This window comes from Colobus angolensis, unplaced genomic scaffold (assembly GCF_000951035.1).
Source record: "Colobus angolensis palliatus isolate OR3802 unplaced genomic scaffold, Cang.pa_1.0 Scaffold133, whole genome shotgun sequence".
Classification (NCBI taxonomy): domain Eukaryota; kingdom Metazoa; phylum Chordata; class Mammalia; order Primates; family Cercopithecidae; genus Colobus; species Colobus angolensis.
This window is the reverse complement of record NW_012114411.1, coordinates 3,276,878-3,303,673: the sequence shown is the minus strand read 5'-3', so window position 1 is coordinate 3,303,673 and position 26,796 is coordinate 3,276,878. Positions and strand designations below refer to the sequence as shown.

The window sequence follows — 26,796 nt, the reverse complement described above, 5'->3', positions numbered from 1 at the left end:
CCTCTGTTGATTCTCATTGTGAGATTTTCATTACTTTGCAATAGAGGCTTTAAATATGCACTGCTTTACAGCAGCCAGGTAACTGGCTTCTGAAGATTGAAATACGGTTTCTTCAGCATTGCTGTTTCCAAAGGAGTTCAGTTTGTTTTCATTCACAGACTCAGTGCCGTCCTCTGTTCAAGGAATTCTACTCGTTGGTATGGGTGCTTCCAAATGATGCTTAGCTGGCTGACCCTTCTTTGGATAAGCTAACATTTTAAGAAATTAATTTTCACAATTGGTATGTCAAATTGGTAATTATTTCAGAAGCAAATTAAGATAACATCTTAGAAAATCAATTTATGGACTTGAGCTGAGTGCTACTTCCAACGAATGGGTTTTTTCTAGGTGTTTGTCACCGGGGATTTTCCTGAGAGGCTTGTATATATTAATAGAAAAGGAGTGTAGCTTTTTTTTTTTTTCTTCATTATAATTTTGGTAAAGTCTTACAGTGAAATGTGAACAAGGCTGTCATTTTTAGTCTGCGTTTGAACGAAAACATGCTGTACTTTTTGGAGACTCGGATTGAGTAATCAGTACTTGGGGTAGTGATAAACCGCAGGTGAGCTAACTTGCAGCATTCTTTAGATTAGAATTTGATTGTCATTGTTCCCAACAATGATTTGCCAGGCATGATAAACATACTATTCTGCCCCGTTCTTCCTTGTTCTAATCTCTTCTTAAATAGTTCTGTTTTTCTTTTGCCGAACAGGAACTCCCGAGTAAATAATTCTTTCTTGTGACTGAGGGTGCAGTTGATGAGGTCCTCTTGCCTTCTGAATGGCCGGTAGCTGCTTCCGGACTCCATAAACTATGTCGCAAATGAAGACTGCTATCACTCACTCTATAAACAGGACCAGAAAGTGAGCAATTTGGCAAGATCCCCTCTCTCGGCAAGTCTGATGGGTTTCTTTTCTTCCCCCAGTGAAGACTTGTCATATTTATAAACCAGTGGTGTTATTTCAGAATCTCCAAGGGAAATGTGCATTCATGATAGGGAAGCAACTTGTTTATTCTAGACTTTTCTTCACTGTATTTCTAACGTTGAGGAAATTACTCAAAGAAGTTTGGCAGAGTGAAGACAGATGAGTGAGACTGGATTAAGTTTGTGGAATGTATTAATTCAGCTCATGTTTGTTCAGCTCCACATGAAGGATTCAGCATCCAGGGCACAGATAAGTGCAGGATATTCGCCCTCAGGGAACTTCCCTATCATTAGGGAGGCTGAAACCTGCTTGCAATGAACAGAAATGTTAGCATAGTTGCTCATTCTGCTTGAAAGCGGAGCCATTACCATTTCATTTAATGAACTTTTCCAAATGGGAAGAAAGCTTTGTACCTGCACGTACTGGCTCTGGATGTAAAGGTTGAGAGCCCGTGAAGCCCTTAGTTAAACATGAAAATGGTGTCAGCTTTAGGACTAAGTTCCGTTGGGAAGAACTGGGGGAAGGGAGCCATTTTTAGGTGGCATTAGCCATACCACCTTTAATAATAAACTTCATGTAATTCAGTGTATTTCCTGGCTGACTACAGTTACAGAAATATTAACTGTCCAAAAATGTTTATTTTAAAGGGGAACGACTTCAGTATTGGAGAATGCACAGAAAACTAGATTATAAATGAATACTTTTGTTCACATTGGGGGTTAAAAACATTGGGTCTGCTTCATCATGGTTATTAATGTGGACCTGTGTTGTTACGTTATAAGCAGAGATTTGCAGTTCTGAGTTTCAAGGCTTGGCACTTGGAAATGAGCTGAGATTAGTGTTAGACAGCAAGGCCTCTCCTACCATCTTGGGAGCTGAAATCCTAGGATCTCAACCTGAAAATCAGGGGCTAACACTCTGATATTGATCTCTATACCTTTGGAAATCCAGTTTGTAAAAAGAAACAATTTTGAAAACTAGTACGTTTCTTTTTTTATTTCTTTGTACTATGCAAGTTTACATATGTAGCTATAAAAGGCAAACCTAAACTCGCTTTTGTAAAGATTCACGTGAAGCTGTTTTCTTTCTGTGAATGGAGGAGTTTGACACAGAGAAACACCTTTGTCAGCACACATGGAGAATACGTTATTAGAACATGATTCTTTCTCCACTGGGCCCCATGAGGCCAAGCAGAAAAATCCAGCAATAAAATGCAAGTGTGAGCGTGCTTTCTTCAAGATGTATCATAAACTGTTTTCTGTCAGGGAGTGGAAGGATTTGACAGAGAAACACCTTTGTAAGTTACACGTTGAGAATATGCAATTAGAATATTTTCTCAGTTGGGCCCTGTGAGGCAAGGAGGCATATCCAACCATAAAAGCATTTGCATGTTTTCTGTAAGGTTTCATCATAAGCAGTGTTCTGTCAGTGAATGGAAGTGTTTGAATAGAGAAACTTCCTTGTAAGCATACATTGACAACATGAAGAAACAATTATTGATCAAAAAAAGTCATGCATTATTATATTTGTTTTCCGGTCTGCTTGAAATCAGTGTTTCTGTTTTCTCATTGTGTTTAATAGAGGCAACACATTGCTGATCCCAAATACTCTGGGAAGATTTAATCTAATAAAATACCCCTTCTCTATTCAGTGATCTGATCATTTCTCTTCTTACTAGGTTTTCATGGTATTCTCAACTTTTCTAACAAAATAGTTTTTGAGCATTGCGATCTTCTTTCATTTTGTGGTAAATATCCTTGTTCCTGTTTTATAGATAGAAAAAAAAAATAAAGTACAAAGATGTATTTGCACTGTTAGGATTCTAATGCCACAGAATACTACCGTAAATGTTTCTTTCCAATTGTGATAGTTTTACCAACATCACATAGGACAGAAAGCCATAATTTTGTGAGCGTTTCCCATTGTTCACTGCTTTCTAACTCAGTGGCTTTTCGTGGTGGTGGTTGTTTTTGAGACATAGTCTCGCACTGTCGCCCAGGCTGAAGTGCAATGGCGTGATCTCTGCTCACTGCAGCCTCCGCCTCCCGGGTTCAAACAATTCGCTTGCCTCAGCCTTCGAGTAGCTGGGATTACAGGCGCCCACAACCACACCCAGCTAATTTTTGTATTTTTAGTAGAGATGGGGTTTCACCATGTTTGCCAGGCTGGTCTCGAACTCTTGACCTCGCAATCTGCCCGCCTCAGCCTCCCAAAGTGCTGGGGTTACAGTTGTGAGCCACTGCGCCTGGCCAACTTTAGTGGCATTTTAAAAAATTGTGGTGAAATATGCATAACAAGGTAAACAATTTTAACCACATTGTTGTGCAGCCATCTCCACCATCCATCTCTAGAACTTTTTCATCATCCCAAACCAAAACTTGGTACCCATAATACAATTCCTTCCCATTCCCTTCTCTTCCCAGCCCCTGGGAAGCAGCATTCTACTTTCTGTGAGTTTGACTCTTCCAGGGAGCTCATATAAATGGAATCATATAGTACTTGTCTTTTTGTGACTGGCTTATTTCACTTAGCGTGATGTCTTCAAGGTTTGTCCATGTGGTAGCGTGTGTGACAATTTCCTTTTTAAGGCTGAAAAACGCCTAATATCTGTCTTGTATGGATAGACCACATTGCTTATTCATTTGTCCCTTGCTGGATCTGACTCAGTGTTTTTATACTGAGGGTGACAGCCCACATTTTAAAACATAAAGTAGATTAGGAAATGTGTGCCCATATGAGGTATTTGTATTGTTTTATGAGCCCGTGCACACATGTGTCTGTCTGCATTGTGATGTAAAATGTTTTTTTCCGGTTGTCAGTGGCTGTCAGAAAAGTTTGGAAGCCATACCCTAAAGATCCTTTAGATGTTAGATTTCCCTGGGCCCCTGTGCCTGCATGAGCTCCTTTGTGACATGTATGGTGTTCCCTTGGTGTCCAGGCCATCACACAGTGCTTTTTCTTGGCTGTGTTTGTATTGCTTTCCATTGAAAAGCTTCTTGGCCAGGTGCAGTGGCTCACACCTGTAATCTCAGCACTCTCAGAGGTTGAGGCGGGCAGATCACTTGAGGTCAGGAGTTCGAGACCAGCCTGGCCAACATGGTGAAATGCCTTCTCTACTAAAAATACAAAAATTAGCTGGTGTGGTGGCACGAGCTTGTAATCCTAGTTACTCAGGAGGCTGAGGCAGGAGAATCGCTTGAACCTGGGAGGTGGAGGCTGCAGTGAACCAAGAGTGCACCACTACACTCCAGCCCGGGCGACAGAGTGAGACTCTATCTCAAAAAAAGAAAAAAAAAAACTTCTTTAGCATGTAATCCCTAGTATAGGGAAGTACAAGCTACTTAAACTAGAAATTCTAAAAAATATACCACCTGCTTTATTCAGTGCAGGAAGCTCAGCGCCTTTAGTGCTTATTATTGATTCATACAGATAACTTAGTTTTATGAGCTACTTTCCCACCGGTCAGCAAAGTCAGTGTTTTCATTAAAGGTCAGTATGAAAGACTGTTAATAAAGGAGGTCATATTTCTTTTCCTGGTGTGTTCTCCGATGACACGCACTGTAGCCTACAGTAATATGATTTTTGGAATAAACAGGCCTGGATTCAATCATCCTGTTATTTGCTAGCTGTGGCCGATTATACACGAATTAGGAAGAGATTTCACCATCTTCATACAGAATTTATAGGGCCATATATGACTTGTGTCGGGGGTGGAGATGCTTTGGGGAAAAGTGTGATGTAATGTTATTAAAAATCAAGTAATTTTATTTCCTACCCTTCATACTAACAGTATAATTTCATAATTCTTTTTCTAGGAGTTGACTAAAATATACTAATAATCTGTGAGAGGTCTGTGTGCTAAGCCTTTTCTCAGTCTCTCCTCTCTTGGCCAGTTGTGGTCCATTGGATAAAAACAGTATGTCTGGCCTGCTAGTCTGATTGGCTGCCGAGAGGTGGACAGTTGTGATCAGCTACAACGGCTTTGTTCTGAGACTTGGGTGACAGCGGAAACTCCTAGTTGGCAGGAACTCTTCAAATGTAGGTGAGGGCCGTGTTTCCCAAATGTTGTTTGCCCAGGACACTTTTGTACCAGTCTGCAAAATGTCCTACAGAAGATCCTTCTTAACAATGTGTAGGTTAAAACAACAAAACCAGGGTTCAGCTTTGAGATATTGGATAAATTATATCCACCATGCATGCATATTGTGATGTCTCAGGGTACAGAATGTAAAGAGTAACAGTTCACTCTTACAGATTCAGTTGGAATAACTGTGTCAGGATGCCTGAGGAAATACCACCTTGTTATCTATTTATTAAATACTAATTCGATATTTTTTCTGAGGGTGGCATGCATATTCCATAGTGTTTGTGTATTGAACCAAATCCTGTTCTTACTGAACTGGTATTTTGCATTTTTTTATAAGCAGGGGGAAGCTGAACCCCTAAGTATCTAATGTGGTCTTGTGGCATTTCATGTTGAGAGCGCCAAAATATTTCCTGTGTCATGGGAAGGATGGATAATGAGAGAAGGAGCAGAAAGAGCAGATGAACTCCTGGGCCCTAGTTTGTTTGTTTCCTTCCTTCCTTCCTTCCTTCCTTCCTTCTGCAATGATCATTTGGAAGGAATCCAAGTGAATCAAGTGTGAGTCGAACAGGGTTGTTTATAGACACTGTTGTAGTCTGTTCTGTGCTGCTGTAATGGAATACCACAGACTGGGTAATTTACAAAGACAAGGAACTTATTTACTTATTTATTTATTTTGAGATGGAGTTGCCCAGGCTGGAGTGCAGTGGTGTGATCTTGGCCTACTGCAACCTCTGCCTCTGGGGTCCACGTGATTCTCCCACCTCTACCTCCCGAGTAGCCAGGACTACAGGCATGTTCCACCATGCCATCCTAATTTTTTTTTTTTTTTTGTATTTTTAATAGAGATGGGGTTTCACCATGTTGTTTGTCTAGGCTGGTCTTGAATTCCTGACCTCAAGTGATCCTCCTGCCTTGGCCTCCCAAAGTGCTGGGATTATAGGCGTGAACCACCACACCCAGCCAAAAATGTGTTTCTTATAGTTCTGGAGGCTGGGAAGTCCAAGGTCGAGGGCCTGCATCTGACAAGGGCCTTCTTGCTGCATCATCCCATGGTGGAAGGTGGAAGGGCAAGAGAGGAAGGGGGCCGAACTCTTCCATTTTATAAGCCACTTCCAGGATAACAGCATTAATCCATTCATGAGTGGAGCCCTCATGGCCTTATCACTGTTGCATTGAACTTTGGGGGACAGAGTCAAACCATAGCAGTTTTCAGAGCTTTCCACTGAGCCTGTTTCTCTCCACAGTGCACTGACTGAGCAGGGCTGCAGCACTGGGAGGTAGCTGGTGTCTGCCATGCACTGGGCTTGGTGCAGGAGTTGAAATGTACTTGGGGGCCAGATGTCACCAAATGGGCATCTGTATGTGCCTCTGCAATGGTAATTCCATACTTATTGCTTTGAAATATATTTGCTATTTCCTAATAATTTAGTAATAACAATCTAGAACTGGAAGGAAACTCCTTGTTTTTGAGGGGATGATCCTTCAGCCCAGAGGTCATACAGATATAGTTGGGCAGAATTGGGACTGGAACTCAAGTCCCTTCTGCTTGTAATTTTTTTCCACTCTAATATATATGTATATATGTGTATGTATGTATATATACACATATGTGTATGTGCACATACACATATATACATATACATACATACATGTATATATGCATATGTGTGTATATATGCATATATACACCCACTGTAATATATAAATATATAAATATATATGTAGAGATATATATATATATATATTTTAAAGAGACGTTGTCTCTCTGTCACCCAGGCTGGAATGCAGTGGCTATTCACAGATGTGATCATAGTGCACTACAGCCTCAAACTCCTGGGTGCAAGTGATCCTCTGGAATAGCTAGGACCACAGGTGCACACCACCGCACCTGTCTTCTGCTGTATTAAACACAGCCCTTCCTTACAGAAAATTCTCAGCACATTTTATAAAGTGGGCTATGATGCCATGAATCCCAGCCTCAGGAGGGCCGTTCTGATTAGTCTGAGGCCCCCGTGTTGTAGGTGTTGTGTTGATGCTCTAAGAAGTGCGAGAACTCGCCCTCCTCCAGTTGGAGGTTGACTCACGCATGCTTCCTGCAGTCAGGTTGTGTGAGTGTCGGAATAGGGATGGTAGGGCTGGAGAGGTCTTGCGTGCACATTTGCTTAAAGTAGAGGAGCCGATTTTTTATGTACAAGTACATTTTACCAGTGCCGCCAGCACGATCCCTTGGTCTGGAAGGTCAGTAACTGGTACCAGAGTTGGTACAGTTTGTTTTTCATTGTTTGCTCTGGCTTCTGTGCCGGATGAGGTCATTCAGTTGCACACAGTTCCTGCTTTCAGAAGTTGCTAGAGTGTTTCTCTTTGAACTTGAACTGTGGCTCTTTTGATATATCCAGAAAGAGAGCTCTTTAGGGGATGGTTAATTCTTGTTTTGGGTGCTCTTCTTCACCGCTCTAAGGAACTACCACAGTCAGAAGGTGCATTCTTACTGCAATCTTTTTATTTGCTACCTTGGACTTGAGCCTGCCGATACCTACCGAGGTGAGGTTAGGTCAGTCTCTGTAACCGTTTGTCACTTAGGCCTTGATGGGTGACAGGGATGGGGATGACTTCCTGGGCTAACTCTTCTCTTGCTAAAGGATGATTTTTCACCACCTTAAATGCTCGTGATTAAAACATAAACAAGAAAATAGATATCTGAGGTGAGAATAAACACTGGGACCTTTCTGGGGCTGTTGAATAATGTAGTCCTTCTCTAGAAAATGTTGTGTGAACTTAGACTTGTTAACAGAACAGCCGACTTGTATGAGACTAAATAAAAATTATCTGTTGTTATAGTGAGCGGTGTTGAATAGTGTGTCTTTGCCAGGAAGAGAGCTTTGGAATAGGCTGTGTGTCTTATGCAGTTGTGAACTATTTTTTTTTTTTCTAAAATTTCTTCAGATGCCAACCGTGTCTGTCAAACTCTGGATGAGTTGCCCTTTACTTAGCTTTTTAAGAAATCTTTTTGGATTCACTAACTTTTATCTGCAGGATTTTATCCATGGTCTGTTAAGTGTCTAGGATCCTGATAATTATGCATTTTCTCTGAAGATATCTATTTCCAGTAAAGTTTGACTATCTAGTGAAGATTGTAGGCCTGATCAATATATTTTGAAGTACTGGTTATGGTCTGAATGTGTGTGTCACCCCCAAAATGCATATGTTGAAATTTGAACCCCTTATGGTTTTAGGAGGAGGGGCCTTAGGGAGCTGATTAGGTCATGAGGGCAGAGCCCCTGAGAATGGGATTAGTGCTTCCAGGAGAAGAGACAGGAGAGCTTTTTTCTCACTCTCTCTGCTGTCTACCATGTGAGGACACAGCCAGAAGGTGGCTGTGTGCCAGTCAGGAAGGGAGTCCTCACCAGACACCTGATCTGCCGGCACCTTGATCCTGCACTTCCCAGCCTCTAGAACTGTGAGAAATAGACAAGTGTTGTTTAAAGCCCCCAGCCTATGGCAGCTTGTTATAGCAGCCTGAGCTGAGACGTATTTGATTTTAGCAAAATAGCTCTTGATTTGAAAGCCTTCTGCTCGTTGTCTTCACCTCCTCCCTTGTAGTTGTGGATATATGTGTACATATATATATAAATGAACACGTGACCACAACAAAACACTGATATGTGCTGAGTTTAATTTGCTTCTTTTTTATTTTTTTTTGAGATGGAGTCTCACTCTGTCATCCAGGCTGGAGTGCAGTGGCACAATCTTAGCCCACTGCAGCCTCTGCCTCCAGGGTTCAAGTGATCCTCCTGCGTCAGCCTCCCAAGTAGCTGGGATTGTAGGAACCCACCACCACGCCTAGCTAATTTTTGTATTTTTAGTTGAGATGAGGTTTCACCATGTTAGCCAGGCTGGTCTTGAACTCATGACCTCAAGCGATCTGCCCACCTCACCCTCCCAAAGTGCTGGGGTTATAAGCATCAGCCACTGTACTCAGCCTTTAATTTGCTTTTTATTCCTTGGTTAGGATTAGGGAGAGAATGTCTTGGGTGACCACTGTGGAAATAGCATTTCCAGTCACTGTCGGTACCTGTCTAAGGAGATTTAAACGCTCGCCTTCCTCTTGGGCAGTCATTCTCACAGTGGCTATGGCTTGTCTTGCTACATACACCGTGTAACCACCCTGCCCTGCCGGGCCTTGGTGTACACAGACTGGGTAAAAATATTGGGTATAAATCTAATGTTGACCTAGACAAACAGGTCATTCTCACACACACCCCCCCCCCACATTTTTTTGGTAGGTGCGTTTTCAATGTCATTTCATTTCAGAAAAAATATGGGCTACCCTTATATTAACATAGGACACTTACTTACCTTGCTTGCATTCACATTTATTTACATACAATTTTTTTTTTCTGTAGCAATGATAAATGCTATCCAAAGTAATACTGGCTTAACATTTGGGTGGTGCTTATAAAAGCATTCCTTTCTATGGCTCATGACAGTGATTTATAAATGTGTATTTATTGGTAGCTCTGTTTTAGAAAAGGGTCTGAGTTGCTGGGTGTTTCCGCCCTAGTTTCTGGTTTCCGGGAACCTCTGGGCTCGCCCAGCCTGCCTGGTTGGTTGGTGGCTGAGGCTGGGCAAGGTTCTTGAAACTGTGGACACCTGTGAGGCTCTCTGCCCGTCTCAGTAGGCGCGAGAGTCCCATATCTTGTTTGGGGAAGCACCGTCTTGCATTGAGGAAGAAGGGAAGAAAGAACTTGATTATGTCAGAGAAGAGACAGAGGAACCTTGGTTTCCCTCAAGGTCTCAAGTCTGGAGTACCTGTCACTGCTGCTGACCTGTGAGCTGACTGTGTGGGGGCTCCACACCTCCAGTCCTGGCCTATTTCCATCTTCCCCAAAACTTTAGAGGAAGGGTACACTGAACAGAAAGAAGTACCTGTGTTGTTCTTTAGAGTTGAGGGATTTTTTTTCTGCTATATTTTTTTCTAAATGATGCTAAAGTTTTTGCTGGAACAATATGTTGAGTCTGTCTAGCTTCCTGAGGACTTAGATCACCAGATGTTATGATCTTAATGTAACACATGTGTGCATGCATGCACGCATACATACACACACATGCACAATGCAAACTGCGGCTCACCACAACACAACATGTACCATCCCCTTCCTTCCATGGGGGTAGGATAACTCGAATCTTCCTTCTGATTTTATTGTCAAGAGACATTTTCTGCACTCTCTATTTCTATATCGGTTATTGGCAGTTATACCTGCAAACCCATGAGGGCTTTCTGGATTCAGATGACAAACACACGTCATTTGTGGAATATGAGGAATTTAAGGAGACTCGAGGGTGGGCAAAGATTTGGATAAACATCAGAACGAGGATGATGATTCGTGAAACAAACCTCTGAGAATTGAGTTCCAAGAGCAACGGACTTTTCGATGAGAACCAAAAAATTCATTCTGTAGCTCAGAAAATTCCTAACTTCATTTCTTCAGGATAAACATGTCATTATACCAAATAGCAATCTCAGTGTGTTAAAATCCACCTATGCACTGTGTCCCACAGACATTGTCAGACGCCAGTTCCCCTGGAGTTGCCATTTATTATGTTGCCGATGATTCTGGGATTTAGGATCCCACCCTCATGCCCTGCCCCTCCTGCTCCTTCCAGGCTCCTGGGACTGCTCTTTGCCTCCCCCTTCGACCCCACCCCACCTCCCTTCCTTCCAGCCTCTTCCACCAGGTGCTGCGCTCCTGCCTTGGACTCAGCCAGCTCCCCTGCTGCCTCCTTCCTCAGTATCTTCACCTCCTGGTCTAACCCGAGGATCAGCCAGCCGCCGCCTCCCCCAGTATCTTCACCTCCTGATCTAACCCTGAGATCAGCCAGCCTCTGCCTCCAGTATCTTCACCTCCTGGTCTAACCCTGGGATCATCAGCCAGCCTTCTCCTCCCCCAGTATCTTCACCTCCTGGTCTCACCCTGAGATCAGCCAGCCTCCTCCTACCTGAGTATCTTCATCTCCTGATCCAACCCTCAGATCAGCCAGCCTCCTCTGGTATCTTCACCTCCTGGTCTCACCCTGAGATCAGCCAGCCTCCTCCTACCCGAGTATCTTCACCTCCTGGTCTCACCCTGAGATCAGCCAGCCTCCTCCTACCCGAGTATCTTCACCTCCTGGTCTCACCCTGGGATCATCAGCCAGCCTCCTCCTACCCGAGTATCTTCACCTCCTGGTCTAACCCTGGGATCAGCCAGCCTTCTCCTACCTGAATACCTTCATCTCCTGGTCTAACCCTGGGATCATGAGCCAGCCTCCTCCTCCCCCAGTATCTTCACCTCCTGGTCTAACTGAGAGCTGCTCTCCAAGTTCACTGCTGCCTCGGCTCCCTTGGGAATGGGAGTGCACCTTCCCCATCCGGTGTGTGCCATGGGATCGGGAGGCAGGGCTCAGGTTCCTGCCCTTATGGCCACTTTTGGGTCATGACCCTTCCCCTCCCTGCTTCTCTGAGCCTTCTCTCAGTCGTATTCTGTCCTCTACCCTCAGTTCTAGCATTTCCTGGTCATAGTTCCTCTTTCGTTCATTGAAAGTTTTGGCCCCTGGCTCACAGTCAGGTCAGTATTTGTTAAAGCTCACCGGGGACACCATGGCAGCTGGAGCTGAGTGACCAGCAGCCTGGTTTGCCTGAGAATGGAGTGGCAGCTGGAGCTTCATGGGATGGGGATGTTCAGTCTGAGGACTAAGGAGTTTCACAGGACACAAGACTTTCACTGCTCAAACTAGGAGGAGGAGGTTACCCTAGAAAGGCACTGTTAATACCAGAAACCGCTTCTGAGCTGAAATCCAGAGATCCTACTCACCAGAAGCTTCTGTCCTTCAGCTCCGCTGACAGATTACCATAAGAACATCAGAGTTTTCCCATTCCAGGTCCCTTTCCAACCCCTCTGCTCCTGCTGGACTTTGCCTCTGCTTTTGAATTCCAGCGTTTCAGCAATGCGTTTGTCAACACACTGGAATCCCTTCCTTCACTGTCCTAGAGAATTGGGTGGCCCACCCATGCCTGTCCCTGGACTTCTGAGTTCTGCCAGAGCAAGTTACACAGTTGCATCTCTGTGATCCTGATCTCTGCCTCACCAGGGCCTCAACACTGCCTGGAAATCAAATTTTCCTCCTCAACCCTCTTCCTCTCCATAATGACTTTTCCAACCTTCTCCACATTTCTTAAATCTCTAGGTTCATACTCAGCCCATCCCTCCTCCTCTCATTTCACTCTCGGCAGATGATCTTTCCACAGTTCACGGGACAGTTGTGCGAAGGCCATTCTCTGACCTTCCCACTGCCCCTTTTGCAAATCTGCCTGCTCCTGGACCTGTACTTTTCTCATTTTTCTGTTTGTAGTGAAAGAGGAATCCTATTCTCTAGAAATCCACTTCTGCACCACCATTCTCTCCAGCCTCCGGTTTAAACCTCTCTCCTGGTATTACCTTCTCATTAGCATTTACAAGTGCTCAGGTCTCTCCTATCTTAAGACAAAAACAGAACCCAAGCCCTTGATGGAACTCTTCTCTTTCTGCGACCACTTTCTCTCCCCTTCTCTTGATTAAATGTTTTGAGAGCATGTTCTACTTTCTGCCTTGTACTATTACCTACTGCTACATAGCAAATGATTGCACACTCAATATCATAAACAACCTGTGTTGGTTCCCTCTCCAGTTCCGTGGGTCAGGAGCCCGGGCACAGCCTAGCTGGTTTCTGTGCTTCAGGCTCTCACCAGGCTCCTGTCCATGTGGGCGCCAGGTCTGTGGTCTCATCAGGCTCACCTGAGGAAGAGTGTTTCCAGGCTCCCCAGGTCATGGGCAGAATTCATTTCCCTGCAGTTGTGGGACATGGGCCGCCTGCAGTTCCATGCCACCTGGGTCCTAACTTCCTTACAGCTGGCAAGGGTGGAAGATTGCAGCATGATGGCATCACAGGAGTGACATCTCATCACCTTTGCCATCTTCTGTTGTTAGAAGCAGGTGAGAGGTGAACAGTAGGAAGAGAGGAATGTGGGATCACCTTAAAGTCACTCTGCTACCTACTTATTTGTTCATTCCCTTTTCACTCCTCAATCCACTAGATTCTGTTTTTTATCTCTGCTACTTTAGTGAAACTGATACCAGAGGGTCAGGATTGGCTGCAAAATTTTCTGAGTCCAGTGCAAAGTGAAAATACAGGGTTCTTTGTTCAAAAATTAAGAATTTCAAGATGGTAGCAGCAAAGCACTAAATGAAGCATGGGGCCCCTCGGGCATAGGGGCTGTGAAGGTCCCATGCCCACGAAGCCAACGCTGCAGAGAGGCCTTATGTCCGCCCTGCTGCGAGTTCCACAGGGCCCTTTGGTTGTGTCCTGCTTGGCCTCTCGGCAGCCTTTGCTAGCTGGGATTTACCACTGTGGAGCGCGTCCTCTTCTGTGAAACATCTCCCTGCCCTCTGAGTGCCTGAGACACCCTCCCCTGGGTTTCCTTCTCCCTCTCGATTATCCCCTTCAGCCTCCTTTGCAGCCTCCTCTTCCTCTCCCCTCCCCTTTATATTTGGGTATTTTGAGGACACTTTTGCCACCCTGCTGAGGAATATCAGCAGTTTCAGCCGCTTCGTTTGTTGTAGGATTTTGACTCTCTCATCTACATATCCAGCCCTTACCTAACTTGTGAGCTCAAGCACCTACGTCAGGGCATCCTTCATAGGCTTGCATGCTTTGCAGGTATCTAAAATGCAGTGAGTCTCTAACAGATTGCCTTGTTTTCTCTGATCCATTGACCTGGTTCTTCCTCAGTGTCCTCTATTTCAGCACTTGGACTCACTCATTACCCGGGGAGTCTGGGTTTGTATCTGTGCCCTAACCCCAGGCTTGAGCCCCATCTTTCTTCTTCTGGCCCATCTTGTGCTCCAAGCCCACGTGCCTGTGTCCGTCGAGGGTTCTCCCTTGGACTGCATTTCATCACATGCTCTCCCTGGACTTCCATGGTCTGTTCTCATGGTGACTTCGGCTTCCTCTGTTAAAACCCAGCACACTTCATTGCTACTCCTTTGTCAAATGCCTGCTTCCCCCAGTAGAAAATAAGCTATGATAAGTAAGTCCATGAGGCAGAGAGTTCTACTGCTTTATCCTCAGTGTCAAGACATATGCCCGGCACATGCTATACACTCAATAAATACGTGTTTTAATGAAAGAGTTTGTTTAAATTTTCAGCCCAATTTTTAAAATAATTAAATTGATTTTTTAGAGACAGGGTCTTGCTGTGTTGCCCAGGCTGGTCTTGAACTCTTGGGCTCAAGTGATCCTCCCGCCTCAGACTTCCAAGTAGCTGGGATTACAGGCGTGAGCCACCATGCCCAGCCCAGCCTAGCCCAGGTTTTCAAGTGTGACCATTTTGTTGTTTTAGGATGAAAGTGTAGAAAATACTATTTATGGAAGAATAGGACAATGGTATAATAGGATTCTTGTTCTTGAGATATTAGAAATAGAAAATAACAGTTATAATAGTTTTGGGCCTTTCAGTTGGATTGTTACTGATTAGAAAGTAAACTTGTAACAGGAAATAAATGGGTGTTTTCTTATATCTGTTAAGATCTGGGCAGTAACAGGTGGAAGGAAACTGGTGCCATTTGCCCTACAGAATTCACAGAATTAACTTGTGCAATTCGGGTGGGAGGAAGTAAAAATAGGTGATGATTAACCATGGAGATAAGTGTATTTCAGATACCGCTATCTGAATCAGTTTGCAGCAAAAATAGTTTGATAATATTTTATCTTACTTTTTTTTTTTTTTGAACAAATAAATGGTGAGGTAGTCGTGGCGAGAGATCTGCATTTCCGATTCTTGGGGGCGCTGTTTCCTCACAAGCCTGCAGTATCTGCTTTGAAAAGTATTTTGATACAGAATGGTGAAATGGATCAAGTATTTGGGGGCCTCATTATTCAGAGACTAAATGTGGCCGGAAGAGGAAGAATTCTACCCAAGGAAGCTGCCGCTGATCTGCTCAACGTCTCGGAGCAGTCTCTTTTTAAGCAGAAGTCAGTAACAAGCAAACACAATGTCAGTGGATTTATTTATCTGTTAAACTCTTTATTCTGTTACCTACTGGGTCTCAATCTTTTTGACCTCAGGACCTCTTTACACTGTTTTAAAAAGTATTCGAGAATCTTAAAGAACTTTTTTTTGTTTCTGTCTATTGATATTTTACTATGTTAAAAATTAAAACTGAGAAATTTTAAAATATTTAAAAAATTAAAACAGAAATTTTAAAATTTTAAAACTGAGAAAATTTAAAAATAACAAACATAATAATAAACCTGTTACATACTAATAAAAAGGCCATTTATAATGAAGAATAACCTTTCTAAAACAAAAATGTATGAGATGAATGTTTGACATTGTTTTATTTATTTGTATCTCTTTAGTGATTTTTAAAAGTGAAAACCAAAAAAAAATTTAGTGAGAAGAGCGACATTATTTTCCATTTTTGTGAATCTGTTTCATAACCAGCTTTGATAGAAAATAGCTGGGTTCTCATATCTGCTTCTGTAATCCATCTGTCGGGATAGGTTGTTTTGGGGGTTATATATGCAGAAAATCTAATTTCACTCAGTTACATCGTTGGGAAAGGTCAGAGAATTGAAATAACCTTTTCAAATAATTACGGATATTCTTCCTTGATATCACACCAAAACCTGACAAGTGGTAGTGTCTGAAAGGTTAGTTACAGTATTCTGAAGCCATAGCAATGATCTTTCCTATTCTGTTACATTAAAATTGATTTGTCTATCTTGCATTTTGAATAGGACAATAGAGGAATAGTTAAGTCAGCTATAATACATTCATGTAATGGAAGATTTTGCAACCATATATTGAAAAAGTTATTACAGGTGAAATGCTTACAAACGTAATAAACTGTCTATTTAATATCCCAATTTTGCTAAAAAATGAAAAGATATCTATTTGTATTAATTGAATGGAAATGTATCAAAATATAAATATTTTAAATGATGCATTCATGGGGGAAATTTTCTTTATACTTTATTTTCCAAATTTTGTGTGATCAACACATTGCTTTTAAAATCAGAAGAAAAAAATAAGTATTTTTTTGTTATGAGAGAAATGTCTGTTTAAACTGTTTCCCTCATCTGTAGGTTGCCTTCTATGTGTAAAACCCCAGCATTTCCAGTTTGAGTGGTAACAAAGATCTGTTTTCCCCCTCAAGTTTTTATTTATTTAACAGACTATTGTAACCTTTCTGTGGCTGTTTCAAGCTTCGCAGTTTTTCCGCTTTATTTCAGTAGCAATTCATCGATTGAATAGAGAAGCTTTGACTTGTTCAAAAAAGTTGCATAAATTAAACTTTCACATATAGCAGACACATAATTTGCTTTTTCTCATTTCTGTTATAGCTCAGGCAAGCTCTGTTTCTTATCTAAGTGAAATGGCCAAAGGATATCTTGTCCTACAGGGATAATAGAGCTACTCTCATGGTTGAGAAATAACATGGACATTAGCGTGCAATCAACTTCTGAGTTATTGTGTCTAAACTGTTTGCCAATGGTGTGAGTGTCACAGTTTTATGGCTGGAAGTTCAAGTGGCTTCAAAAATGCAAAGGGCAGCTCACCTCTGGGGATTAGTTCCCTGCTTACTCCTGGACTTAGAAAGGATGTTTGCAGCTAGTAATGTGGCTGACGTGATATTGTCATAAAGGATTGCTACGTCCAGACTTTTGTCTTCTGTGGACAGGACTCCAAATTTGATGATCTTCTGTTTTCCTGCAAGTAGAGGATTTCATCATGTTTGTATTTCTTATGATATAATTGGTTATTAAGACATCTACAGAAGCTGCAAAGCACCCACAAAGCAGGAAATTAGCAACTCTGCCTCTACCACTTGTAGTAAAGCTTGAAGACGTTATCACTTTGACTTTTCCAGCTGAATGTATAGTTCTGTGGCTTTAGTTAAATGTGTCAGTGACTCTCAGGGTTTAGAATCTCTCCCAAGACTGTTTAGGAAGGTGTATCACTACACTTTGAAGTGTAGACTGTGATGGAAAACTACTTAATTACATATTCTAATATTGTTTTAGATTAAAAGACCATTCTGTCCTCTGCTTAAAACAATTGAGGATATTATATTTGAGGGCATCCCTGTTGGTTAACATCATCATTACATTTGAAAATGTTCGAATCAGTAAGTATGAGTTGAACTTTTTGGAGTAGAAAATGCACTCTAAGGCCGAGCATGGTGGCTCACACCTGTAATCCTACCACTTTAGGAGGCCAAGGCAGGTGGATTGCTTGAGGTCAGGAGTTTGAGACCAGCTTGGCCAACATGGTGCAACCTGTCTCTACTAAAAATACAAAAAATGAGCCGGGTGTGATGGCACATGCCTTTAGTCCCAGCTACTCGAGAGACTGAGGGAGGAGAATTCCTTGAACCCAGGAGGCGGAGGTTGCAGTAAGCCAAGGTCATGCCACTGCACTCCAGCCTGGGCGACAGAGCGAGACTCTGTCTCAAAAAAAAAAAAAAAAAAAGAGAAAAGAAAAGAAAATACACTCTAAATATACTTAGTGGTTTATTCTTTTTTATTGTTGAAACCACTATTTACGTTTATTTCTTTCTTTTACGTATTAGACTGGACTAGGAAAGGTTTGCAGATTTAAATAAGGAATGAGGAGTGTTATTATTATTATTATTGTATTGCCCTGACCACAGACTGCGGGGCCTCTCGCCCTTGCCCCCCTGTGGTTTTGAGGGCAGGAAGCCTTACCATAACCCGGTTCCTGACCATGCCGCCTCCCTGCCACTTTCCTGGTCAGGCCTCTTCGCTGTTCCTACCTGCCCCAGGCCTCTGTGTTTGCTGCTCAGTCTGCCCGAAGCTCTTTCTTTCCCTTGGTAGCCTTTGGCTCCGTCCCTCACTTCCTTCAGGTGTCTGCTGTCTTCTCAGCATGGTGTTTCATGAATATCCACAATAGTGCAGCTTCTGCCACTCCGTTGCCTTACCTGTATTTCCCCGCATGGCACTTTGCATGGCCTGATGTTGTATTTCCCTCGGTTTGTCAGTTGGCTGCCTGCGCCTGAATGCAGGCTCCAAGAGGGCAGCGGCTTTGTGTCCTTTGCTGCTAGGCCCATGTTGTTGTGAACAGTGCCTTACACTTAACAGACACGGACTAAATACTTGATGAATTAATGGGAGGATGAATTCACCAGATTCCCTCTTGTGGGTGACTCTACACAAGATGGCATTCACTCTCCAGGTGTCCTGCTCCCTTCTAAAGACAGAGAATGATGGCTGGTATCGTTGTATAGCTTGACCCAGTGGCACACCCTGTGCCTGACACCCAGTTGACAGACGTGTAGGGAACAAAATTACAACGGGATGACCACACAGTTGCCTGTTTATACTCATTGCCGCCAGCTGTCTCCCAGAACAGTCATCTGCTTCGCAGGGGGAGAAACAGGGACATGAAAAGCCCAGGAAGGTTGTCAGGAAGCAATTTTGAATTTCTAATGTGTAAACATGGGGGCTTTGGCATCCTTTGAACCATTTTGATGATGGGAACGGAGGGGGTAGGAGCCACCCTGATTAAGATCTTGTGGAGAATAAACTGGCGCGCCATTTACACAGGCTGAATCAATGTTGATGGCAGCTGTGTTTTTAATCCATGTGCCTAAAACAGTGTCCCCATACCTGTCTCTTGCTGAGGCCCCTGTGGCAGGTGAGCCACACCTGACTCCCGATCTTTCCATTGACCACTCATTCCACCTCTTCAGCCCCATTTCCTGCCTTTACCTAGTGAGTCCTCCTTGACTCAGGCTGGTTCCTCCATTGTTTCTGCCACCTGCAGGCCATCGGTGCTCCTTGAATACCCTGTGGTGTCATCGCTGACTCGAGCCTCCAGGGCTTTCCCGCTCTGACAGCTCTGTGTTTCCTATTGCTTCGTATAGCTTGCTTCTGAATTAGCATGTGGTATTAGGTGACACTCATGTTGTGTATCTTGGTTTAGTTTTTACAGAAAGATGAAAGACTCTTAAAAGGGATCTTGGAGTTGTTCTTGTACATCTTTTATTATCTCCTAAGCCTTTGGTGGGCGCTTGTTCCAATTGGGAAAGAAAGAAAAGACAAAAAATAAAAAAATAAATAAAAATAAACCACCCAGAATGCAGATGGGGCAAACCGTTGGTCTTAGAGCATGGTGGTCACTCAGGCTGAGAGTGTGGGGTACATAAGGGCCACTGGACTAAAACTGTTTGATGGTCTGGATCAGGCTAGTGAGTAGAACAATGGGTTGTAGAGTGCCTGGCACGCAGGTTGCAATGAGATTGGGGAAGCAAGGGTTGTGCATTTGTTAATTCAGAGATTGTATGAAAATGGAAAGAATTAGGAGGAGGAGGTTGAGGTTTATACTAGTATGATTCTCTCCACATTTAGAGAAGGCTCTTACAGTTCCTTTAATCCAATACTACACAGAAAAGTCCTCTGAGAACTAAGTGAGAAGCCGCAGGCTTATAGAACTGAAGTTCCGTGCTGAAATTGCTTAGGGGATCCTTTTCAGTTGCCCCCTCCTTTTTTTTTTTTTTTTTTTTTTTTTTTTTTTTTTTTTAGAACAGGGGGATTTAAATCTCCCTGGTATGGTTTCCATTAGAATGGAAGCTCTTTGGCAGGTCTGCCGGGACCGTTCATCACCGTGTCCCTGGTACTCAGACCTCAGTGCTGGCAAAGCTGTGCTCGTGAAAGCTGGCTGCGCGGGTGGGTGGCTGGCTCACGCGCTTGGTCCTGGAGATGGGGGAGAAGAGTCGGGTCCACCAAATGGTTCTTGCAGTTCTCCCCAGCCTGCCCTCTGGACATAGTTGTGTTGTGGCACAGGCCGTGTTGTACTTGCAGCTCATCTTGATCGATTCTCCTTCTCTGCTCCCTGTGCTGGAGCTAGACACCAGTTTTTTTTTTTTTTTGAAGTTCCACAGGTGATTTTGATGTGTGAGCCGGGGTTGAAAGCCACAGCTGGACTGCGTTGGAAGGGAAATGGAGGTCAGCTTAGGCCAGCTGGTTCACATGGAAATCAACAAAGCCAGCTTGGCTTTGAAGGATGCATAGTTCTGTTACTCTTTGTTGGACCCACACAACTCAGCAGTTGAAGTTGTTTTTTTTTTTTTTCCTTCTGTGTTTTCATCTCCTAATTTGGGCTCGCCTTCACATAGAGCTTTCAGAAGCAAATAAGAATTCAAGCTCATCAGGCACATTTTCACTACACCTGGCAGAACATATTAAGGTGTTGTGTTTTAAAAATACAGCCACAAACTATAGGTGGTCTCCAGCTCCACACACTTAGCAAGCTCCCTGCTCAACTCCCCACCCGACCCCAGTTTTCCAGTCCTTCCTGCGTTCACCAGAGGCACAGTCAGGATCACCTTACACTGAGTTCAGAAATGGAGAAGATATACAGTTAAAAAAAAAAAATCAAGATCAGGTGAGCAGTAGCCAGATGACTTTTCCACACAACTCTCTTTCCGGACGCTTCTGGAAATTGCCATCCAATTTTGGTCATTCATTTGGCTGTGTAATAATTCAAACGGTGCTTTGTGAATAAGTTACCTTTTAAAAGTTATGCATTTTAGCGTCTCTAGGAAGGTCAAGGAATTATTTTCCTTTTTAATTAGGTGACTTGTTTACCCTGTGTCTTCTGAAAGCTAGAGGGAGCAAATTGGAGCTTTTGAAAGAGTCTGTGTGTGCGCGTGCACTTACGTGTGTGCGCGCGTGTGCGGGTATGTGTGTGAGTGTGTGCGCATGTTTGTGTGTGTGTGTGTGCGCATGCGTGTATGTGTGTGAGTGTATGCACACACACACATTGGTACGGGAGGCAGGCGATTATGGGCTGTGTCATGAATGCCCAAGCCTAGTGGTGCATTTAATGGGGTGGTCCAGGGAAGCAAGAGGACACTGAGGAACAGAGAGGGCAAGCTTGAGGAATTAGGAGGGAATTACCTGGACTCACAGAGAGGGGCTCAAAAGACGAATTCAGTCTTTTTCTAAAAACATTTTAAAAAGTGGTTTGTCTGACTCCAAATCAGGAAGAGACAGCTTTACTTCATCTCTCCTGCCTCCTAGCCTGTGGGCTCCATTAGCAAGGGATGAACTATATCGTAAGAGCTGGCACTCTGGCATCGGGGGGACCTGGCTGGAACCTGGCTGGGTCCTGGCTAGTCCCCTCCAGTGGCATCACCGTGGGCAGGCTGCTAATCCCCCTGGACCTCAGCTACTCCTCCATCAATAAGGATAATAATACATCCTTCGTAGAACTGTTGTGAAGGTTGAGATGAAATGTGAGTGTTTAAAACAGTGCCTGAGATGCAGTAAGCACTTCAAATGTTAACCAGTAGTAGCAGTCGTATTTTTGTGGATTACCTGGGAACCAAACCATCGTTGTTGATATAATTTCTGTTACCAGTTTTAAACGGTTAGATAACAGAGAATCCCATTTTAATCAAGAGATCACAGTAGAGCACAGACCCAACCTGGTTGGGTACTTAGTAGGGAGAAATAGGGGCTAGAAATTAATAATTGTGCCCAATACCAGTGAGCAGCTGTTTTCACACCGTGACCAGTTTAGTACAAACACAAATGTTTATAGACTGCGTCTTTTCTCCACGCACAATTGATTGAGGTATTTCATCACTTTAACAGATGATAATTGAACATTTAGTATTCCTAGCCCTGAAGATCCAGTGAGGTACAAACCAGAAATGGCCCTGGCCCCCAGGTAGCTCAATATCTAGAGGGGAGAAGATCAAAAACACACATGGGGCTGGCAATAAATGAAACAATTACAGCCGGTGAGAGCTGGGAAACAAACTTAGGACAGAGATTGACCACGGAGGGACCCGTGTTGGATTGGTGATCCGGGAAGATGATGTTGAAATACACACGGAGAAGGTGACGAAGAGCCAGGGGTCGGGAGAAGTGTGGGAAGGGGGCTGGCTTGGGAGGGGCACGTGCTCTGGGTGGGGACATTGTGTGCACCAAGACATGCAGCCCAGGAAGAGTTCGGGTGTGTTCCAGGAATGAAGGCAGGCTTGTGTGGCTGAGGTGCAGGGAGCAAGGTGGTGGAAAGACTGGCATGAGGCACGAGAAGCAGGCCCAGGTCAGATCAGGTGGGGGGCGAGGGCCGCTGCCAGGGTATTGGAGAAGCTATTGAAAGGCCCTGACAATCCCATGGGGAGAAAGTCCATTCTTAGTGCACATTTCCTGCTTTGAACCTTTTCTATTCAATAACGAAAACTTGGATGCTATATTTATTTTAGCCACAAAACTATCTAGGTATCTTTGAGAAGTGGCACTTGCTGAGGTGGCCTTCTAAATCTTTGCCTGCTGTTCCATTGCAGGATGCCTTGTGAAGCCAGGTGTGGCCTGTGGCCCAGGTGGGCCAGGGAGATCTCCAGTGAGGGGCAGTAGCACGGGGCACACAGTAGGTATCAGTCAAGTCTAAACGTTGTGCACAGCTTCGTTTTGTCCAGAGCTGAGCTCTCGTTGTCAAATGTGAATATTTTGGCCTGAGCTGCTATCTGGCATGCTGAGTGCTGACTGGTGTATTTCCTTTTTCAACCAGAGAATCCTGGTCAAGCCCTGAACAGTCCAGAAACTCTGAGCTCAGCATTTCCAGATCTTCTATGCATTTGGGAGGAGTCACCATCGATGACTTTATCAATTGTAAATTTCCGATATCAAATTACTGGACTTCCAATCAATTCTGATGACAGGAAGGACGAGGGCTCTGGAAAGTCACTTTAAGCTAATCATTGTTAGTCAAATAGTGGTGTTTTTGTATATTGAGTATTGAGAAGGGAATGTGCTTGGTCTGTGTTCTCTCTGTGCCTAGTCACCTGCAAGTCCTGAGGGCCCCAGGCAGCAGTGCACAAGCTTTAATGTGGATTCCTATGGATCAGAGGTGTCCTAGGACTCACCTTGTTATTCGGCATTGCACTTGCAGCCAGGTAAAATCAGATTTCTGTTTCCCCTTTTGGGGGTGGGGTGTGTGGATTTGAAAGGCCTGTCACGTGTGGCCTGATTGCACTGCCCAGTGTGTGTGTGTGTGTGTGTGTGTGTGAGAGAGAAAGATGTCTGCAAATTTAGCATTGGCCTGTCCTGATTAGTGAGGACCTCTGATGGCCTAGGCCGGGGCTCAGGTGAGGATACTTTGACGCTGAGGGGACGACTTGCTTTCTGAAGGCACCGAGCCTCCTGGGTGGCAGAGCAAGGATTGGGCCTGGCGTTTCTGACGTTTAGATAGACCTGTGTTCTTGGATAAAGCCATGATGTTTAATTGTAGAGAAAATGGTTCAGCAGCAGATGCAGTGAGGAAACAAATAATGCGCAATTTTTCCAAGTCACTGAATCGAATCTTTTTATCTCTGAAGTGAGCATTTTAAGAGAAAACAAGATTTATTTCTTGCTAATGGGGTGGGAACAACTTATTTAAAAAAATAAGAGTGAGCAAAATAAAACTAGATTAAAGACAGAAGTAAAATGTTTAGAATACTTTGTTTTATAATTAGGCATTAAATGACGTCAGTGGAAGTATGATTCCAAGTTCATAATGTCATCACTACTTAATTAAAATAATGGATGTCTTTGTAAGTCTGCTTTTGTTAGATAATATTATTTAATCCGGTAGTCAGTTTTATAATCAATGTTTTTTCCTTGAGGTAAAAAAAACATATGTCTTCAAATTATTAAACAACTTTATAATAACAATGTCCTGTTTCCCAAACATTTATAAATTCAGCTTATATCATTTAGGCTTATGGGTGCTTTTCTCCAAGTCAAGATTATGACTTTGGTTATAAATCCCTCTGGTTTGAGAGAGTAGTGATTTCTTAATACTTGGAAGATAGTTTTTATAATAATTAGTTGTATACTTATAATGTAAAACAAAGAGCTCAACTGCTTATGACTAATCTGAGCAGACAGTGTTGTGTACTGTTGCTATGACAACTAACAATTTTGGTCTGACATTTACAGGTAACTTGTTAGACCACCTGAGCTTGCATATTCACAATTGTTACATACTTGCTTTAAACAATGCCTGATTCAGTCATCAGGTGATTGGCATATTTTTCATTTACTTGGTTAAATGAGCTTTTGGTTGATACACTTCGGTTAACTTCATTGACCGCCCATCACTGCTTCTGTTGACCCACTTTTTTGGTAGAGGATTGGAGGGGATAGCATTTGTCATCTACCATACACAGGAAAGAAAGGGACAGTGTAACCCTGTTTTGAAAAGTTCTGTTGAAACTTACTAGCTGCTTGGTACTGGTACTTCCTGTTTCCAAAACCAGTGTTTATGCAATGCCACACTCCATTGTGAGACTGTTTATTGCCTTAAGCAGAACTCCTGGCATGTTTGAGACCCTGCCCCTCTCATTTGTGCCAGATCCCCAAGTCACAACTGGTCCAATCCATTTCACACCAGCCGTACCAGTCTTCATCCCTCTTCTGCCTACCTTCTGTTGGGTGGCAAAGACCTTGTTGGGTCAATAAGTTTAATCTAATGGCTGTCCCAGCACATTCCTCCTGCCCAGTCTGAGTCCCAGCCCTTGTGGCTCTCTGTCATTGTCTTGGCTTTGAATTGCCTGCACCTTTGCCCTGTCTGAACAATGCTAGCACCCATCTCCCTTCCTTTGGTAAACATACTCATGATGGGTGTCATGTTTCTCATGCCTGCAGTGCTGTGAACTAGGTCCTACTGCCATAAGGTGGGTGGAAAGTATTCGTGGGGGAGATGTGTTTGTGGGGTAAGGCAGTGGGAGGGTAGAGGAAAAGGAGATAAAGTAAAAGCCCATTTCTAACTCTCTGAACAGGCGAGGCCAGCTTACCTGAGATACCTGTGATGAGGTGAGTCCATATCTACCGTACATTAATTATATATGACATACGTGTGGCAGTGAGCCTTTTAGGATGGGCCAGAGGCGTCAGTCCATGCAGCAAGCCTGGCAGGGTGAAGACAAGGAAAAACAGGCTCAGAAAGCTACCTGAACCCCCTCAACGACTTTAAAATGAGTCAGCCCGTGTTTGAAGCCTGCCCCTCCCATTATTAATTGTTATTAATTGTATGAATTTGGGCAAGTTTCTTAGCCTCTCTGGCCCTCAGAACCTGCCTCAGAGTGTTGTAAAAATTCACTGAGATAATGGCAGTTAGGACTGCCCAGCTCAAAGCTAATATTAGTTGAGTAATTATTTTCATTGTTTTTGCTGCTGAACTAAGGCCAGCTGATACGTGGCAGAACTGGACTGAGTTTCTCAGACTCTAAAGCTTGGGCTCCTTCTACAAGTCACGCTATTACTGTTGTATCATCTCTTTTGGTCGGGATGAAAAGTACCTCAGTTCTTAGTGTCTCCCCTACTGTTTTTGCCCAGTTTCCTGCGTGGTGGGGTTAAATGGCCCTTGACTGGTTCCTGGTACCAGGGACCAGAGAACTTCCTTCTTCCCATTGTTAATTTGAGCTAAGGGTGTGGAATTTTGTTCAGCTTCTTAGAAAATTATATAGATAGAATGATTGCTTTGTCATTAAGAAGCTTGTTACTGACTTTCACTATTTTTTTTTTAAAAGGAAAATGCAATTGAAGCTAATTTTATTTTATTTGTGGATAGAGAAACTGTTGGAACTGCTTTACGAAGTATTTTATTAAGTGCGGGGCAATTTACTGTCTTGGTCATCTTTATTCCTCAGCTTTCATCATGATGTAGGGGAAAAACTTACCTAACTGTGAACAGATACGATTATTGAAGTCATCTTTGATTTCTGTTCCCTCCCTCATTCACACACAGGTAAAAAGATTTGAGATTATTTTTTAACAATTGGAGAAGGGTGGTTTAAAGATTAGGTGGAAGAGAAGATGATGTCTTACTATCAGTAATATTAACCCAGATAAAACTGTTTAAATGTGTCCCATTTGAAAGGGATCATGACAGGTGGTATAGCGCAGCTCATCCAATGTACATTTCTGTTGGACGTTTTCGTGTGCTTTCACTAGTCCTAAGAGAGCTGCCAAATTATTGTGACAAGTTTAAGTAAGTGAATTAGGGCAGGATTTTCCAAGCTGTTAGGCAGTCCGTTAGTGGGTCATAAAATTAGTTTAGTGGGTCACCACAAGCATTACAACAAAGTGAAATAGTGACTTTTTTTTTTTTTTTTAAATAGAGTCTTACTCTGTCACCCAGGCTAGAGTACAGTGGTGAGATTTTGGCTCACTGCAACCCCTCCATCTCCCGGGTTCAAGCTTTTCTCGGGCCTCAGCCTCCTGAGTAGCTGGGATTACGAGTGTGCGCCTGGCTAATTTTTGTGTTTTTAGTAGAAATGGGGTTTCGCTGTGTTGCCCAGGCTGGTCTCGAGTCCTGGCCTCAAGTGATCCACCCGCCTTGGCCTCCCAAAGTGCTGGAATTACAGGCATGAGCTACCACGCCTGGCCAAAATAATGAACTTATCAGAGTATATAGCATGTTGTAAAGGCTGTGTATTTCTCCTGGAAACCTTGACTTCATTTTTTTTTCCACTGTTGGGTGTGTGTGGTTATTGGGTCACCGTATATAAATAAATTGGGTTACAGACAGAAAAATTTGAAAGCCTGTGATGTGAGATATTTTAGAAAGTTGATCAGAGTTCTTTAGAGCAAGTCTGCGCAGAGAAGGAAAGTGCTTATAACTGAGTCTTTCTTAGCTGTATTTCCATC

General features: G+C 43.3%; 1 protein-coding gene across 7 annotated transcripts in view; it reads left to right on the top strand.

Moving 5' to 3' along the window:
* Positions 1 to 26,796, top strand: part of FAM107B (family with sequence similarity 107, member B) — a 267,016-nt gene that overhangs the window by 205,950 nt on the left and 34,270 nt on the right. Inside the window, exon 1 of one of the 7 annotated variants that reach the window (XM_011934243.1) lies at positions 7,150 to 7,290. The exons of 1 other annotated variant lie outside the window; for it this stretch is intronic. In XM_011934243.1, the coding sequence (XP_011789633.1) occupies positions 7,239 to 7,290 (52 nt within the window). In that variant the 5' untranslated portion in view covers positions 7,150 to 7,238. Of the gene's footprint in view, positions 1 to 7,149; positions 7,291 to 7,329; positions 7,755 to 22,889; positions 23,058 to 26,796 lie in introns of those variants that run through there. 5 more of the 7 variants (XM_011934247.1, XM_011934245.1, XM_011934244.1 and 2 more) reach the window with 5 other exon arrangements.